At 43.4% G+C, this 18,744-nt stretch overlaps 1 protein-coding gene across 8 annotated transcripts in view; it reads right to left on the reverse strand.

The window, feature by feature from the left end:
* mbtd1 (mbt domain containing 1) overlaps positions 1 to 18,744 on the reverse strand; it is an 87,846-nt gene that overhangs the window by 2,125 nt on the left and 66,977 nt on the right. For 6 of the 8 annotated variants that reach the window (XM_048554958.2, XM_048554956.2, XM_048554953.2 and 3 more), the window contains 5 exons: positions 16,999 to 17,103; positions 14,055 to 14,202; positions 12,707 to 12,789; positions 9,562 to 9,796; positions 8,499 to 8,573 (listed from right to left, as the gene is read on the reverse strand). In XM_048554958.2, the coding sequence (XP_048410915.1) occupies positions 8,499 to 8,573; positions 9,562 to 9,796; positions 12,707 to 12,789; positions 14,055 to 14,202; positions 16,999 to 17,103 (646 nt within the window). Of the gene's footprint in view, positions 1 to 804; positions 890 to 8,498; positions 8,574 to 9,561; positions 9,797 to 12,706; positions 12,790 to 14,054; positions 14,203 to 16,998; positions 17,104 to 18,744 lie in introns of all 8 variants that reach the window. The other 2 variants (XM_059653605.1, XM_048554954.2) reach the window with 1 other exon arrangement.

The following is an 18,744-nucleotide window of genomic DNA, read 5'->3' on the forward strand; positions in this document are numbered from 1 at the left end:
GACAAAAAGACAGAATCACACTGAAGAACTAACTTGCTCCTCCTCACACCCGCTGGAGGCTGCAAGAGCAGATCAGTCCATTTTGCCTCGTGGTGGCGCTATAGGACTGAACGCCACTTCCAGGGCTAAGATGCTGCTTAACTTCTGAAATCATCCCCATTTTATGTGAAAGATGGAGACTGACATTTTAAAGGAAACATACTGAATTGATCAAATAATTGCCGGCACAAAGAATTTAATTGACAGAACCTCACAGACAGAGTTGTTGCAGAAAGGACACTTTTATGAGGACCAATCTCATACCCACTTGATAAGGAAAACGACTGTACATCTTAGATCAGTCAAAACATCCACATTTCCAACTCTTCCCCATTCTCAATATCTTGACAACCCACCAGAGACTTTTCACTCACCCTGCTCCCCACCCCTGCAGCCGAGATGGAGACTGAGCTTATGTTGTGTACATAGAGACAGCTGGCAGTTCAAGTTACAGGAACATGTGACTCGCAGTCAGGCACAGCTTGGCCTCCAGGTTTGGGGGCCACACAGTTTCCAGAAGTAATTCTATTCCATTCCTTTCCAGCACACTCCAATCCAGTCCCACACAGCACACAGGATCACTGCCTCTTACCAGCTCCAGAAGCTTTCCCAATCCCTGGTTTCATAGACCTACAACACAGCCTGCCTGGAGACCAGTGCCTGTCCAGTCTCCTTCTGCCACAGTTAACTATGGACGTGGCATTGCAAAATTTGTAGCAACAGGAGAGTCACTACTTGTGAAACAAATGCTGGTTTCCCACCCACCTGGTAGCTGCCAGTAAACGCCGTGGAGAGACGGCAGCCGCCTTTGGTCACCAGATGATGATATCACGGTGCTTACTGCTGCTCGCTGAAAGACACAGAAATGACACCAGTCAGCACATCAAGCTCCTTGGGTACAGAACCCGTCACTGAGTGACGGCCTGAAGGAGTGCCTGCGTCCAGCCACTGGACAGAATTCATCACCAACTGAGCATCAAATACAACACAATCCAACTGCTAATGACAAACAACCTGTACGTCAAAGCAGTTATTGAGGTCAGACAAACAAGTGTCCGTCAGAGAACACTGCAAGATTCCTCATTCTCAATCTTGTCATGGCTAAAAGGAAACAAGGGAAAACTACCGTGGGATCATCGGGCCAGTCTACGTATTCCCAAAAGCACAGTGGAAAGTGTCACACGGACTGGACAAAAAGCAAAAATGTAGAACAGTTAAACTGCAGACCATTGCTGAACTGGACTGTGTATCTCATCAGTCAGGATCTGACTTTAGAACAGGGAAACTATTACCACAACACATCCCATCCCACTTTTGTTCCACAAGGGGAGTTCCAAAGTTAGTCAGACAGCAGATATTACAGGTGAACCAGGGAATGTATTGAGGAGGAGCAGTGGAAGGAACATCCCAGGACTCCTCAAACACCTCACAGAGAGCTCCTAGCGCCTACTATTTGCACATATAAAGCTTTAAAATTTGATTGAAACATGACATACTGAAAGGAAACAACTGCAACCACACAGGGCAGGATTAGGAGTGGCAGTTTCACTGTGGGGAGGCAGCTAGAAACAGCTTGGTGCTGTGGTTGCTTTAACAATCGTCTGGTGTGGTGAAAGGTGTGGCTTTTTAAAAAATGATCTGAATCATTTTTGGGTGTTGCTTTTTTTATTGGAGGGGTTTAATAATTAACTAAGTTAGTCTTGTTCAGAGCAGTTTTCGAAATTAGTTAATAAAATGTGAGGCTGGATGAACACAGCAGGTCAAGCAGCATCTCAGGAGCACAAAAGCTGACGTTTCGGGCCTAGACCCTTCATCAGAGCGCTAGTCTAGGCCCGAAACGTCAGCTTTTGTGCTCCTGAGATGCTGCTTGGCCTGCTGTTTTCATCCAGCCTCACATTTTATTATCTTGGATTCTCCAGCATCTGCAGTTCCCATTATCTTGGAAATTAGTTATATCAGTAAGAGAGTCTACTTTGTGAAAACTTCCAGAAGAGGAATAATTGGCTCAAATTGGCTGGTTATTCAAGACTGAGGAAATCTAAGATCACAGAACAAGAACTGAGGAAAAAAAAGTTCAGTCAAGATGAGTTAAGGGGAGCTCTGGCTTTTGAGTGACTACAAAGCGGTTCTATCGGGGAGCAAATGGGATGTTATTTGCCAAGTATTTCAAAATCTTTCAAGCCATGTTACTGAGAAAGTTTGGTTTGTTTTCTTTTATGCCTACTGTCTAATAAACTTCTGTTTTATTGTTAAACGCAGCATGGCATTCCTTTGTTTCAGGGAAGAACCTTCACATTAAATAAAAAAGGTAGTGATAGGATCGGATGCAGTCAGTATGGATTTACAAAATGGAAATCATGCTTGACAAATCTACTGGAAATTTAAAAGGATGCAACCGGAAGAGTTGTGAGCGGAAGCCAGTGGATGTGGATTATTTAGACCATCAGAAGGTCCCACATGAGGCTACATGTAAAATTAAAGCACAGGGGACTGGTAATAGTGCACTGGCACAATTAGAGAACTAGCTGTCAGGCAAGAAGCAAAAAGTGGGAGCAAATGGATCTTTTTCCAAGTGGCAGGCAGTAACTAGTGGGTACCACAGGGATCAGTCCTTGGACCCCAGCTATTCACAATGTGATGAATAATTTAGATGAGGAACTAAATGAAATATCTTGAAGTTTGCAGCTAATACAAAGATGGCTGGTTGGGAGGGCGAGCTGTGGGGAGGAGGCAGAGATGCTTCAGCGATTTGATCAAATTGAATGACTGGACAATTACCTGGCAGCTATTGAATAATGTGGATAAGTGTGAGGTTATCCACTTTGGTAGCACAAGCAGGAAGGCATATTATTAACTGAACAGCTCTCAATTGCAAGAGAACAACATTGAGAGAGACCTGGATGTCCTTGTACACCAGTCACTGTAGGTAAGCAGGCAGTGAAGTAGAAAATGGTGTACTGGCTACATAACAAGATGATTTGCGTACAGGAGCAGGGAAGCCTTGTTAATGCAACTGTACAAAGGACTACTGTGTGCAGTTTTAGTCTCCTCTTCAGAAGGATATTCGGGCAATGGCAGGAGTGCAATGGGTTTCCCTGACTGTTTCCTGTGAGGGCTGGTCTGTATGAAAAGGCTGGATCAGGGAGGACCATACATAGTGGAGATTAGAAGCTTTTTTCTTGTAGGGTGCAGTGGATCTCACATGAATCCATTAAGGTTGAGCAGAAAGGGATAGGGGAAATGCAGGCAGGCTACAGGTCATGGAGCTAAAGGGATTAAAGGCTATGGGGAGAAAACAGGAGCAGGGACGTCACCCATGATCATACTTAATGGCAGACTATGCCCCAAGGGCCAAATGGCCCACTTCTCCTCCTATTTTCATGTTACTGTTATCTATCAAGGCAGTTTTCATTCTGGGATCTCGTGTATCCAGTTACAGAGCTAGCATCAGCTGGAATAATAACATTGGATACTGTGGTCTCGATAGATCATGTTTACAAACAATGCAGCCTGGAAGCTCTGTTCTCAGTGACTATGCCCACACTTTCCAGGGTTCTGAACAAGTCATACCAGATTCAGAACAGGAGGTAGTAGGAACTGCAGATGCTGGAGAACCTGAGATAACAAGGTGTGGAGCTGGATGAACACAGCAGACCAGGCAGCATCAGAGGCAGCAGGAAAGCTGATGTTTCAGGTCTGGATCCTTCTTCAGAAGTTTTTTTTTCCTGAAGGGTCCAGACCCAAAATGTCAGCTTTCCTGCTCCTCTGATGCTGCCTGGCCTGCTGTGTTCGTAGAGCTCTACACCTTGTTGTCTCAGATTCAGAACAGGAACTGCTTCTCTCCACCACAGATCCTTCAGCACTTCTTATTTCATATTTCCAGTAACTGCAGTGCTTTGCTTTTACAACATATTTTGGACTTCAGAAACATAAAAGAAAATCACGTGAAAATCTAAGATTCTGAAAGGGCTTGACATAGTCGTTTCCCTTGGCTGGGGAACCTAGAAAATCAGGGACAGAGGAAGGAGCTGATCATTCACAACTGAGCAGAAAGATATTCCTTCATTCAAGGGGTTCGTGAATCTTTGGTTTTCTCTACGCTCAGCAGGATGCTGAATGCTCCATCATGGAACATACTGAAGGCAGAGCGGGAGTGAGCGCGCGAGCAGGAAGCCGATGAACAGCCATGATACAACTGAATGGTAGAGCAGACTCAGGTAGCTATACAGTGCTCCTCTACTCTATTTGATGTGCTGTTTATAGGGCAAGAAAACATCTGCTACACATTTCCTTCAACATTAAATTCAGGACATTTGGAATGGGATTAACTAGATCAAACTCCTTTCACGTTACAACCACGAGATTACCTGTTCTGAGCCCAGCATTGACCTGCCTGCTAGTGCTGGGAGGCACGTGGGCCTCTGAGGCTGCCTGGACCGGAAGAGTTCGATATGGAGCATTCAACTCATCATCCACAGAAAAACTGCTGCGCGTCCCGCCACTCATAGGCAGGATCGGCAAACTGACCGGCTTCTTCCCAACTCGATTCTTCCTCTCTAAACATCAGGTCAAACTTTGTTAAGCTCTCATTATAGCGTTCTATATGTCTGCACTACAGTCACTATCAACCTTATTAAAATACACAGAAGCAGATTAGCTCAATTGTGTAACTAATCTATAACTGGGCCTTGCTGGGGTCCAACTACTCCTGATTGAAACTCTCCGCATTTGCTCCGTTGGTCAGAGTCAGTGGCTTCTATGCAATGCGCTCAATATTGGAGCAAGTAGCAAAATGAACTTTCACCAAACGTTCCTTGCTGTGTAATGATATCTGCTTTAAAGCATGCATGAAGCTAGGAGAGGGGGACATCAGGTAGTTATTGGGATTCCACCATTTCTCTGGGTCACACATGATAAATACTCACCGTGAAATAGATTTGGAATGTTCTAACTGCTGAACACAACCTACTGAGCAAGGAAGAGCTTCATTCAAAGTTTCCTTTTAGGAGTTCTTGGTGAAAGAAAGCATACTTCACTCAATGTTTGTTGATAGCTATTCATAGAATGAAAGATAATTAATCTCAATTTGAACAGGAAAGAATGATTAGATCCAGACTAAATTCCCTCTAGGTTGCACCCATCCCAAGTCAGTGCAGCACAGGATTAGATACAAAGCAAAGCTGACACTACACTGTCTCAGTACGATAGTTACTTTCCATGCAGCTTTGGAATACGTACCCTCATTTGTCTTAAATTCTGAATAATTACAGACTGTGGCCTAATTACTTCCGTAATTAATATTCCAACAGTTCTCTGGGGGCTGAATTTCACTGCAAATGAAAATGTGACATCAAGGGAAGATGAAAATTCTCAAGACCACCAGCCCCTCCTTTGCAGTTCAGGCACACGCCCCTGATAGATCCCACCATACAAACAAGGTTTCTGATCCAGAGCCTCCTGAATGTGTGGACATTAGTGAAGGACAGGATCAGGATGGACTGTGATTTTACTCAAGTCAACAGTCTGTTAGAGCATCCAACTCAGAAGTAAGAATCCCTTCAAGTGACATACCTCAATGAAAAACTTCTACCCCAGAAAGTAAGCTTTTCTCCAAAACCTCACTTATTGAAGCAGAACTATTTACCAGCAATAACTGAATAAATGGTTAGGAGCTGCCTCTAGGGTTTGCTGAGCTATGTCATGTGAAACAAATAAATCTGACACAGACCAAAATAGACTGAGGGATCCCATTCACGAGCAGGCTTTTTACTCAGATTGTTCAGTGTTTGGAAAGGAGCTCGGTATCAAGCTTCCTGCTCCATTTCTCAACTAATGTTACTGCATAGCAGGAGGAACATCACAAATCCAGATTTGAGGCAACATTTTGTTCAGTGATGAGCATTTCCAGGCACGTCTTACCAGCAGCTACTCAGTTCAACATTTCCCCTTCTGTCTAACAGTGCTTCCCAAATGTTCACAGTAAATAGTCTTAGTTACAATGACCAAATCTAGCTGTCCTAATGCTATGACTTGAAGAAATAGTACAAAGCTAGAGGACACATATACAGTTGGTGTAAATTTAACAGCAAGAAGAGGTAGATGGGCTGGAAATAGCAAAATTCAATGCTAATTTGCAACAATGAACAGAGTCAGGTTGAAGTACCATAAAAAGTTGATGCTGACTGAACCTGGGCACCCCAAAAACCCACTCTCAAAGTAATGAAGTTCAATGGTGCCCACCATCATCCCCATACCGAAGACAGTACATGCAGTGTGCTTTAATGACTACCACCCAATAGCTCTGACTTCAATAATCATGGTGTTTCAACAGGCTGGTCATGGCCCATATCAACTAGCTTCCCAACCTGCCTCAATCCCCGACAACTTGCCTACCAATGTAACAGCTCCACAAAGAATGCCATATCCCTAGCACTGCCCTCATTCCTGGAACATCTGGACAAAAATATCTATGTCAAACTCCTGCTCGTTGACTACAGCTCCACTTTCAACACCATTATCCCCTCCAGATTGATCTCAAAACTGAGACACCCTGGTCTCAGCTCCACCCTCTGCAACTGGATCCTCATAGGCTGCAATCAGTGAGGATAGGTACCTGCACCCCCTCCACAATAACCCTCAACACTGGAGCTCCCTACTGTACTCCCTGAACACCTACAACTGTGTTGCCACATTCTGAATGAACGCCATCTACAAGTTCGCTGACAACACCATTGTAGTGGGATGGATATCCAACAACAATGAGTCAAAATACACAAGTGAGAATTAGGGCTTAGTGACATGGTGCAGTGAAAACAGATTCTCAATGTCAGCAGAACTAAAGAACGGATCATCAACTTAAGACAGAAAGGAGGAGAACACGCCCCCATTTACATCGATGAAACTGAGGTTGAGAGAGTGAAGAGCAAAGGGTTCCTTGGAATGACGAAAACTAATGACCTGCCCTGGATTTCCCATGTAAAAGTGACAGTCGAGGAGGCACAACAAAGCCTCTTCTTCCTCAGGTGGCTCAGGGAATTTGGCATGTCTATAAGGTCCCTCACCTACTCCTACAGCTGCACCACTGAAAGCATACTGTCTGAGTGCATAACGGCCTGGCACGGCAACTGCTCTGCCCAGGGCCATCACAGAAGCCAACCTTCTACCCATGGACTCTATTTACAGAGCTTACTGCCACAGAAACGCTGCCAACATCAAAGACCCATCACACCCTGGCAATGACCTCCTACAACCTCTTGCATCAGGTGTAAGATACAGAAGCCTGAAGACATACACAGGCAGGTTCAGGAACAGCTTCTTTCTGGCTGTTATCAGGCCGTTGAATGGACTCTAGCCTCAAATAATGTAACCTGCAATGTAACCTGTATGCCTCAAAGTCTTTTTGATCTGTACATCCTTTGCTTGCTGTGATGTACTTGTACCGCAGTAAACAAAGCTTTACACCATATTTCAGTACACGTGACAATAAATTAATCAATATTGCTGAAAGCCAATAAAGTAGCACAAATGTGTTAAAAAACCCATTACTGTAAAACCAGAATCCATTGCTCACATAAGTGGGTTTAAAATTGCCTTCTTCCGGTCTCTGATAATGACAGCACAAGTGAAGAAACATATTTCTTAACATGAGAGGCTTCAAAGGTGACATTGGCTTGTTTGTAGTCACCCTGTTGTGTCAGTATTTTCAGTAAATCCTTTAGCAAGAGCACCACAGAGAATCATAGAATCCCTACAGTGTGGAAACAGCCAGTCCACAGTGACCACCCAAACCTCCACCCCCCACCAGTCACTGTAATCCTGTATTTCTCATGGCTATTCCACAGAGCCTGCACATCCCTGGACTCAAATTCTCAATTTCTTATAGCAAAGATGGGCAGGTTGGGTGGATTGACCATACTAAGTTGCCCATGGTGTTCAGGTTAAATCGGTTAGCCATGGGGGATGTAAAGTTACAGGGAGAGGATCAGGGGTCTGAGTGGAGTGCACTTCGGGAGAGCCAGGGTGGGCTTGATGGGCCAAATAGCCTGCTTCCACACTGTAGGGATTCTACATGGATGTGGTTTAAAAACAGCTCTAAAGGAATGGCTCGAGTGCTGAAAGAACAATACCAGCAGTGAAAGATAATGTTTAAAATCATCAAGCCTCTGCTCACCTGCTCCCTGCCTGGAGTGAGACTCACATCCAGCATTAAGCCCATTTCACCCTGAAATACACTCCTGCCCAATCAACGCACAGGTTGATCTCCAGGCAAGTTTTGGAATGTCACTTTTTAAAAAAATATGTAGGTACTTAAGGATCACAAATTCCTGAGAAGTGAGTTGTAACCTTTGAGATGTTCAGCATATTTCTAGTGATATAAATACAAGTTAAACAAAGAATAACCAGAGAAGACAGTGCCAAAAAGAAAAACAAATCAGTCATTAAAAAAACTGGAAGCCTACTTTTTTTGTGCCCCTTGTACTGGCTGGACTTGGCTTTCTTCTTTTTCATCACATTGGTTTGATTCTCCCTCGAGGCTGAAAGAAGAACAGGAAAGCAATTTGAAGGACACAAGCCGGGAAACAGCAATGTTCAGCTCACAAGCCAGAACTTGGACATCCCCACTGCCAAACTACAGATCAGAAACAGGCAGAAAACAGAATTCTGACTATCCTGGAGAATTACAAAGCAGCAATACATTTTAGGAAGGTCAAGGGGACAAGAACAATCCACAGATATTCAGGCATGTGGACGGAGCAGCTGTTTCCCATTTCACCAAAATCAATAACGTGAATATGTCACCTTTAACAGAATAAAGGCGGCTCTTCACAGAGGAGTAATCAGACAAAATGGGCACCGAGCAAACTTCAAAGCTGTTTGAAAGGGTGGAGAAAAGCTTGGATGAAAAAGTGGAATTTTAAAAAGGTTCTAAAAAGATGAACAGAAAATGAACAGATGCTTACAGATGATCACGGAGCCCAGGTGAGAACTCGAGTAATTGCAGTTGCAAACAAAAATGGAAACAGAATGTCCTAACTACTGAATTGGAAGTCTTGGGCTAATGGCGTGAGACCAGAGATGAAATCATACCATGGCAATGTGGAATTTAAACTAAATTAATGAAATAAGTCAATGAATCAGTAATCTCAGTAATAATGGTCAAACTACGAAGTTGTAGTAAAATCACACCCTGCTGAATAAAAGAAGTCTGCCACCTTACTGGGCCTGGCTTATACATGACTCACAGCAACGTAGCTACTCTTACCTATCCTTTGAAATGGCCTCGCAAGTTCCGAGGGGATGTTTATAACCAAAAAACTCAAAGAACGTGGGAATTTCAATCACAAGCAACTTTCTTCAGGCTCAGGCAGTGTCAGTGTCTATGTCTTTTGAGGTGGAATGGGCTCATCTGTCATTAGATAGGTAATAAATGCTGGGCTCGTCATTGACATCTACACCCTGTGAACAAATAAAACATGCCCCATGCTGCCAGCTGGTTTTAAAAAGGATAATCTGCTAACTTACCTTGCGATGCAGGCGGCTGAAGCTGGTAGCCTGTCAGTTCACACCAGCCGACAGGGTAGAGATCTGGAGATTCGCAGTCTACCCACTGGTCATATTCATCCTCCCATCCATCAAAGTGGATCCTGAGGAGCCGATGGACAATGCGGGTAACAGTTGCTACACACACCAAACGCGGCTCCATCAGATCTACAGCTTCTAATTTCATTCCCACTCGGAAGCCATGGTTTGGAACTTCCTGTGTTCACAGGGAAAGCTGGAGATCAATCATTTGGAAAACCTTTTCAAAAATAATACTCTATGAACTACGTCTAATGCGGAGTCAGTTCTGTGGGTCCAGGCTGTGCCTGGGAGCACACCACAGGATCCATACATTCAGTATGTACAAGCAAGCTTCTCAACTCAGAGAATAGATCCTGAGTGTGATGCAGCCAGAACGTGGGCACATCTCAGGAATCAGGAGCTCTGTGGGAATTTGGTGCCAAGGGCACGAGGTCCCGTTTGAGGTTTATAATTGGTCACTACAGGGGGACCAAGGAATAAGGACCCGAGAGTAATTGATATTATTTGATTTTAAGCAACATCCAAAATGATTAAATTAAAAAGGGAAGTCATGGCAGGAGTGCTCAAAGCTTGTGGTGTGCTCTTCCTGCTCGATGTGGGAAGCCAGGAACACTTAGTGCCCGAGACCAGCATGTACGAAGGAGCAAAGTGTCTCCAGCTGCAGCACCTGGAAGGCCAGGTTTCAGAGCTGGACCAGCAGCTGGGGACACTATATGGCATTCACAAAGCTCGGAGTATCATGGATAGTATGCACAGTGAGGTGGTCACAACACAGTCTAAGATTCCACAAACAGGAAGGGAATGTCAAATGACCAGGCAGTGTAGGGATTTGCTGTGGCTATTCCCTTTGTAAAACTTTGGATACTGTTGAAGGGAATGGCCTCACGGGGGGAAACAGAGGAGCCAAATACATTGCACCTTGGTTGGCCCTGTTGCACAGGAGAGCAATAAAAAGTGTGGGAATGCATTAGTTAGATGGTTTTCAATTTTAAAGGAAGTAGACAGCAGCTCCGTAGCCACAAATATTACTCCAGGATATAGTGCCTCCCTGGTGCTAGAGTCAGGGATGTCCAAGTGGCTACAGGACATTCTGGAGGGAGAAGATGAATAGCTGATGGCCACAGAACACATTAGTAAAAGCAATATTGGGAAAAAAAAGAGAAAAGAAAGGATGCAATTTTAAAAGCAAAATATGGGGCATCAAAAAAAAGCTGAAATGTCAGATCTCAGATTTGCTACCAGTGCCACGTGTCAATCCAGGTAAAAACGGGATATATTAGATGGATACATAAATAAAGAGACAGAATCCCTACAGTGTGGAAGCAGGCCAGCTTGACTCATTGAATCCACATCAACTCTCTGAAGGGCATCCCACCCAGCTTCACCCCTTTATCATATCCCTGAAATTCTGCAGTTCCCATAGCCAATCCACCTAATCTATGTATCTTTGGACTGTGGGAGGAAACTTCAGTTCTGATTACCAAATGCCGGCAGATGCATTGGAACCCCCCAACTACAAGTTTCCCTCCAAGTTATTTACCATACTGACTTGGAAATATATCACAGTTCCTTCGCTGGTGCTGGGTTAAAATCTTGGAATTCTCTCCCTGGTGTGAGGCGCAAGTGTTTGAGATTCCTAGGACCAGTTCTGAGGGAGGTGGGACCACTACAAACTGGATGGGTTATAATATGGGCAGGACTAGAATTTTTTTTTGGTGGTTGGTGCTATACACGTTTAAATTCCTCTCCATCCAAGTCCTTGACACTATTGCAGTCCCAATCTATGTTTGGAAGACACTAAACTTGAGGTGTAGTGGGTAGTGAAGAAAGTTACCCCAGAGTACAACAGGACCTTAAATCAGATGGGCTGAGGAGTGGCAGATGGAGTTTAATTTAGATAAATATGAGGTGTTGCATTTTGGAAAGGCAAATCAAAGCAGGACTTATACATTTCACAGAAAGGTCCTGGGGAGAGTAACTGAACAAAGAGACTTGGGAGTGCAGGTTCATAGCTTCTTGAAAGTAGTGTCACAAGTAAACAGGATAGAGAAGACGATGCTTTGGTATGCTTGCCTTTATTGGTCAATGCATTGAGTACAGGAATTGGGAGGTCATGTTGCGGTTGTATAGGACTCTGGTTAGGCCACTTTCGGAATACTGCATTCAATTCTTGTCTCCCTGCCACAGGAAGAATGTTTTTTGAACCTTGAAATGGCCCAGAAAAGATTTACAAAGACGTTGCCGGGGTTGGATGGTTTCAGCTACAGGGAGAGGCTGAATAGGCTGGGGCTAATTCCTGGAGTGTGGGAAGCCGAGGGGCAACCTTATAAAATCGTGAGGAGCATGGACAGGGCAAATAGCAAAGGTCTTTTGGAGCCCAAAATTAGACAGCACAGGTTTAGGGGGAGGGGGAGGGGGGAGGGGGGAGGGGGGAGGGGGGAGGGGGGAGGGGGGAGGGGGCTATTTAACTGGATGTTCAACCATGACCATAATGACTGACAATGTGGGCTAGAAAGACCAAATGGTCTACTCTGCTCTTATTCTCTATGTTTGTGTGTTACTCAATCATAGGATATTATAGCAGAAGCTCTTAACATCTGGACACAAGCCCTTTCTACAGGAATGATTAAAATAGCTAACCTTGTTGATCAGGCTTTTTTTTTGTTTCCCATTGCAGTGAGGAGGCCTGTTGCAGTTTGAGGTTAACAAACTCTACACATCCAAAATCAAATGCTGATGCCACCTAATTCACGTGACTCTAAAATGAATAAGCCCAAATGTTCTGATTACTACCCAAGCAGACACACTAGCTTGTGTACAATCACCCACAGATGCAGATAGAACTTTATTCTCTCATTAGGGCAACTGTCTAAAAATTCAGTAGCTCTCTCAACTTTACTGTCAAGGTCACGTCACGGAAGTAGCCAGGGTCAAAAAATACATGCTTGAGCTTAAAACAGACAATTGTCAAAGTTCATAACTTCTACTTAAAGACGAGTTCCCCAGTGCCAATTTCCAAATGCAGACAGAATGTGAAAGAATAGAGGGAGTGGAAGAAGTCATCTCCAACAGCATGTCCTCTCACCTTGTTGAACAGTTTGACAGGTGCTGCAATGGATCCCGTCTCCCTAAGGTAGTCGAACCATTTGAAAGGAATTTTGGAGTAACCTGTAAAATAGCCAGCATCACCTTAGCGTGCGGTAATTTACTAAAGTAAAAGTGCCCATTTCGACTGGGAACATCAAGAATGTTCAACATGACACCAGTTCACATACGTGCTTCAAATACAAAATCAGAGAGATAGTGCATACACGTGCGTGCAACCACTGTGCTCTTTCTGCTCTCCCCTCCTTTCCTTCAGCAACAACTCAATCTGACACACAATGAATACTTGGCTAATGGCACTCATGCTGGCATCCCCACTGAATCCGATTCCACCGTCTACCCATTATGTTTACCTAAGAGTTTCTAATACACATGAACAGATGGTGATCCTGGAACCAGAACACCACTAGCTTTCTCCTCTCCCTAGACCTGAGAATGTTAAAACTACCTGTGGCAGGCTGACTACTTCTTCCTCCACAAGAAGACAACTCAACTCCGAGCAGGAATCCATTCTCGATCCGCCTAATTTGAAGGTTTATTGCACAAAATTTATGTCAGAAGTCGCTAATTTTCAAGGGATGGTCCCAATTTAGAACTATGATCAGATTTTGTTTTTAAAAATTATTCTAATTTTAGAGCGTGATACTGGCTTGGGTAACTCCCAAGCCCTGGTTAAAGATCATTTCCTGCAATCTTTTACATCCACAGCAGATGGTGCCTTGAATTAACATCTTGTACCAAAGACATCCTCTTCAAAAGCACATGTGTTAGGCAAGATTTTAGAATAGAAAGAAGCACGTCCTCAACAACGAAGGAATCAACAATGAGCTGATCGGAGAGGGCAGACACTGTATAGTTGAGGGTACACCAAGTGTGGTTCTGTTATCCCTGCTAAACTGCCACAGAGGTGCTCTGCTTTACTGTAGTTTAGATAGTTAACCTGCAGCTAGATAAACTCTCCTTTTCCATTCCACTCATCACCAGAGGACATGCAGCTACTCTCCTACCTGGGACTCATAGCAGGTTTAAAGGTGCTGTCCCAAATGTAAACAAGTATCAGATACAGGCTTTCTCTCAAGGATCAGCTCTGACTGACCTGGGAGATACCCTGGAGAACCATATTAAAATCAACTAAGTCAGTGGCAGTAAGCTGACAGCAAAAGAGATTTTGAACTTAAAAGGAATAAACAGCAGATAATGGGTTTCAAACCCCATTACATGAAATTAATTCAGACCATCAATGAAACAATGATATTATATTGAGCTTTAACAGAGTTAGATCCACAGCAATTGAACTATTACATGTTACCCACTAAGAAAGCCATTACCTCTGGGTGGAGTAAGTTCAATCTTGTTGATTTCACAGAACCCCACAGGAAAAATTGACGGAGAAACGGAGTGGTAACAAAACCAGTCCGAGCCATCTGCTGCCTCTGAGCCATCGATACCAATCATCAGGTAGCCCTCAGCTAATACCTATAAAAGAAATGGGAAATTTTATAAGTCGGAAGAAAAGCAAGGTGGTCAATATCATAGAAATTCACATGGATCCTCTTGCAGAGTGCAGAAGGATGCCAGGTAGTGACAATTTTTCTTTCTTATACAACTTGGCATCAAAAACATTTCTGCAGTAATGGTTCACAAAGCAAATAGTGAAGAAGGGTATCACAAAATTACAGAAAGTTTCACCACAACACCATTTTAGTGAAGTGAATCTCTCCAGCGAGCTCTAAGTTTAAAACCTTGGTGGCTCTTTCAAACGGCAAGACACAAAGGCAGGCTTGTACAGTGAGCTGCCATTCCAACTAACTGATATGACAGACAGTAATAGTTTACATTAGGATTTCACCCAGGGTTCTTTAGAAAAAAGAATACACTATTTCTTTTCAGATGGTGAAGAATAACATGAGAAATACACTGACATCTGTGTGGCAGGTCCTAAAACTCTCATCCACTCACGACTACCCAGCTAATTGTTCCAGATTTTGCTGCACACTAATGGAACACCAATTCTATAGTTCACTGCACTCGGAGAAATTTGGTTTTGATTGCATATCTTTCCTCTTCAAGCCTTAAGCCAGTGCTGCATTTAGTCACAATGCAAACACATCAGGAAAGATTAATTAATTTGTTTCCTTAAGGATTGGAATATTTCTCCACAGCATTCCTTTAAGTAGGCAAAGCAATGAGCAATCTTTCATCACTCAGGTTAAGCTAAGGGTAAATGGAAAGTTGCAGGAGCCGCAACAAATTTGTGAGCAAAGCAACAGGTCACCATTCTACATTGTGAACTCAGAAATACTGGATTTATATTTCAGAATTTGTAATCTGCAACAAAAGCCACTTGTCTTTAATCCCTTGTATAAAGCCCACAAGCATCAGCAGCTGGAGGATTCAGGGGTGCTGGTCACACCCAATCTTTGGGAACACAGTTAATTGAATTAACGCAGGAATAGCTTAAACATGGTGACTTTAAATCTCAAACATATTGTAAAGACATTAAACAGAAAAAAATTGCAAGTTATGATCTTTTGAGTTTGCATAGAGGCAAATTCAATTAGTCATTTACTAGGTGTCATCAGGATTATTTGCTTACATCTGATAATCTTGTGTTCACTGCAGCAGTACAACAGGTTATGCCTGTATAACAACTATACTCCACCTTCCCTCTCAAATGGATGACACAAAGGATGAGCATTGCAGGTTCAAGAATCAGTTTAAGATTGATCAGTTGACACAGGCTTTGGGTAAGATAGAACCTGTAGTCTCCGAACAATCCTCTAGCTGAACAGTAGGGAGTGACACTACAGTTTAAAGCATCGAGACAAATTCCAATTCAGAATAGCTAAATAGGATTAGGTTCAAGCATACCAGTATATGCATGGAATCCCAAAGTAGGAGGCTTCAGGAACTTCAACTCACTTGAATCGAGCTAAGAGATGATCCTAAACCCATCTCAGTCAAGATTCCTCCTGTAAAAGGAAGGAAACTTCCCTCCTATCAGGACGGCCATCTGTCAAGGTCCCAGAGCAGCACGACCACCAGCCATTTATAAAACCCCTGGAGAAGAGGCTGCTGGAGTAGTGTACTATGGTAGGGTTGTGTGCACGCATGTGCTAGTGCGCTTACTTTGCGGACAGTGGCTACACAGATCGCAGACAAATTCAGTGGATCATTTATAAAACCCCTGGAGAAGAGGCTGCTGGAGTAGTGTACTATGGTAGGGTTGTGTGCACGCATGTGCTAGTGCGCTTACTTTGCGGACAGTGGCTACACAGATCGCAGACAAATTCAGTGGATCATTTATAAAACCCCTGGAGAAGAGGCTGCTGGAGTAGTGTACTATGGTAGGGTTGTGTGCACGCATGTGCTAGTGCGCTTACTTTGCGGACAGTGGCTACACAGATCGCAGACAAATTCAGTGGATCATTTATAAAACCCCTGGAGAAGAGGCTGCTGGAGTAGTGTACTATGGTAGGGTTGTGTGCACGCATGTGCTAGTGCGCTTACTTTGCGGACAGTGGCTACACAGATCGCAGACAAATTCAGTGGATCATTTATAAAACCCCTGGAGAAGAGGCTGCTGGAGTAGTGTACTATGGTAGGGTTGTGTGCACGCATGTGCTAGTGCGCTTACTTTGCGGACAGTGGCTACACAGATCGCAGACAAATTCAGTGGATCATTTATAAAACCCCTGGAGAAGAGGCTGCTGGAGTAGTGTACTATGGTAGGGTTGTGTGCACGCATGTGCTAGTGCGCTTACTTTGCGGACAGTGGCTACACAGATCGCAGACAAATTCAGTGGATCATTTATAAAACCCCTGGAGAAGAGGCTGCTGGAGTAGTGTACTATGGTAGGGTTGTGTGCACGCATGTGCTAGTGCACTTACTTTGCGGACAGTGGCTACACAGATCGCAGACAAATTCAGTGGATCATTTATAAAACCCCTGGAGAAGAGGCTGCTGGAGTAGTGTACTATGGTAGGGTTGTGTGCACGCATGTGCTAGTGCGCTTACTTTGCGGACAGTGGCTACACAGATCGCAGACAAATTCAGTGGATCATTTATAAAACCCCTGGAGAAGAGGCTGCTGGAGTAGTGTACTATGGTAGGGTTGTGTGCACGCATGTGCTAGTGCGCTTACTTTGCGGACAGTGGCTACACAGATCGCAGACAAATTCAGTGGATCATTTATAAAACCCCTGGAGAAGAGGCTGCTGGAGTAGTGTACTATGGTAGGGTTGTGTGCACGCATGTGCTAGTGCGCTTACTTTGCGGACAGTGGCTACACAGATCGCAGACAAATTCAGTGGATCAATTGCTTCCAACTTCATCCCTTCTTGGAACCACTCTCCACTCTGGTCCACATCCTTCACCTGGAAATCAAGAGATTCAGTACAATCAAAGGCAGCTCCTCAACAAAAAAAAAAATCAATCATTCTCGGGATATAGGCATCAAAAGGTCAGCATATATTATCCACACTTTATCACTGCCATGTTCAACACAAACGATTTCACCAAGGAGCACATTATGCCACTTCAAAGCGAGTTAATAGTTAGCACAACAATGTGAATTTGGAACACCAAGGCATTCAATGATGTCATGGCTCTTGTCTGCTGCAACACATTTCCTACACTACCCCCCTGCCATTTCTCATATGCAGCAAAATATCAAGGTTTGTCCTCAATATATTCAATGTCTGAGCCTCCACAACCTTCTGGAATAGAGAACTTCAAAGATTCACCACCATAAGAGTTTACTAGTCACCTCAGTCAGTAACGATCTACCCTTATGCTACTCCTTGCAAGTTACTAGTAAAGCTAATAAAAAAGTCATTGCTTACTGTGATGGGATTTGAATACAAAAAGTAGGCTATGTTTCAGTTACATCACAGTGAGGTAATATCTGGATTACTGTGTACAGTATTGGTCACCTTATTTCAGGATGGAAGCTGTTCAGATTTAATCAGACGAACATGTGGAATAGTTGGATTGTCTGATGAGGAAAAGTAAGCTTAACCTGCTGAAAATCTGCTGAAGTTTGGAGCATCAAGAGAAAACTTGGTTGAAACAGAAAAGATCTTGAGGGATACTGACAGGTGGAAAGGATATTTCCTCCTATGCAAGAACTTAGAGCCAACCCCTTAACACACAGTGAGATTTATTTTCCCAGGAAGGTCGAGTTTCTCAGGGACTTGACATCCAAGCCTGTTGAGGAAGAAATTCTTTGAATATTTTCAAGGCAGAGGTATATGGATTCTTGATAAGCAAGGGGATGAAACTGATCAGGGGTAGGCAAACATGTCAACTAATCTGTTCAGCCATTACCTTATTGGTTGGTAGAGTGGGTTTGAGGGGTCAACAGTTACTCCTAATTCTTACATTTGGAGTTTGTACGCAACTAAAATAGTGACCACAATTATTTGCTAGCAAACAGCTTTCGAACGATTTGTGTAAAACAACTAAAAACTTCACTAGATGAAAATAGAAAGTTTTAGAAAAGTTGTCGCATGTATTAAAGGAACAGGTCTGGAGGCAAAATTGATAACAGTCGGCATCCTCCAGAGTTTTGACATATTCAAGCCCAAATGATCATGACACTTTACAAACATAGCCACAAGCAAAGATTAGTTATAATGCTGATGCAAAACTTAATTCCTAATTTAAAAAAACTTTGGCCTGGAAGAACATTGGTAATTTAGAAGCTGTTCTCTTCAAAATGACCGATTATAAAATTAGAGGCAAATTTCCGGGGAAAAAACATGTTCAATCCTTGATTAATAGAGTCTTTCAGATGTAAAGCTTCCTTCTCAACTGAGAAAAAACAAATTGCCAGTAACATTCCATGACTATAAACCAGTCACAAGATCAGGCTTGTTACAAGATTTTATATTCCTATTCCTTGGTCTATTTTTGCAGCTGGACAGATTTTTGTAGTTTTTCACAGAACATGAAGTTTGATGAGGGAACAACAAGAAATCTTGCATTTAAAGATGAACTTACCAAATTACTGTTGT

Source organism: Stegostoma tigrinum, chromosome 22 (genome assembly GCF_030684315.1).
Source record: "Stegostoma tigrinum isolate sSteTig4 chromosome 22, sSteTig4.hap1, whole genome shotgun sequence".
In the NCBI taxonomy this organism is placed as follows: Eukaryota; Metazoa; Chordata; class Chondrichthyes; order Orectolobiformes; family Stegostomatidae; genus Stegostoma; species Stegostoma tigrinum.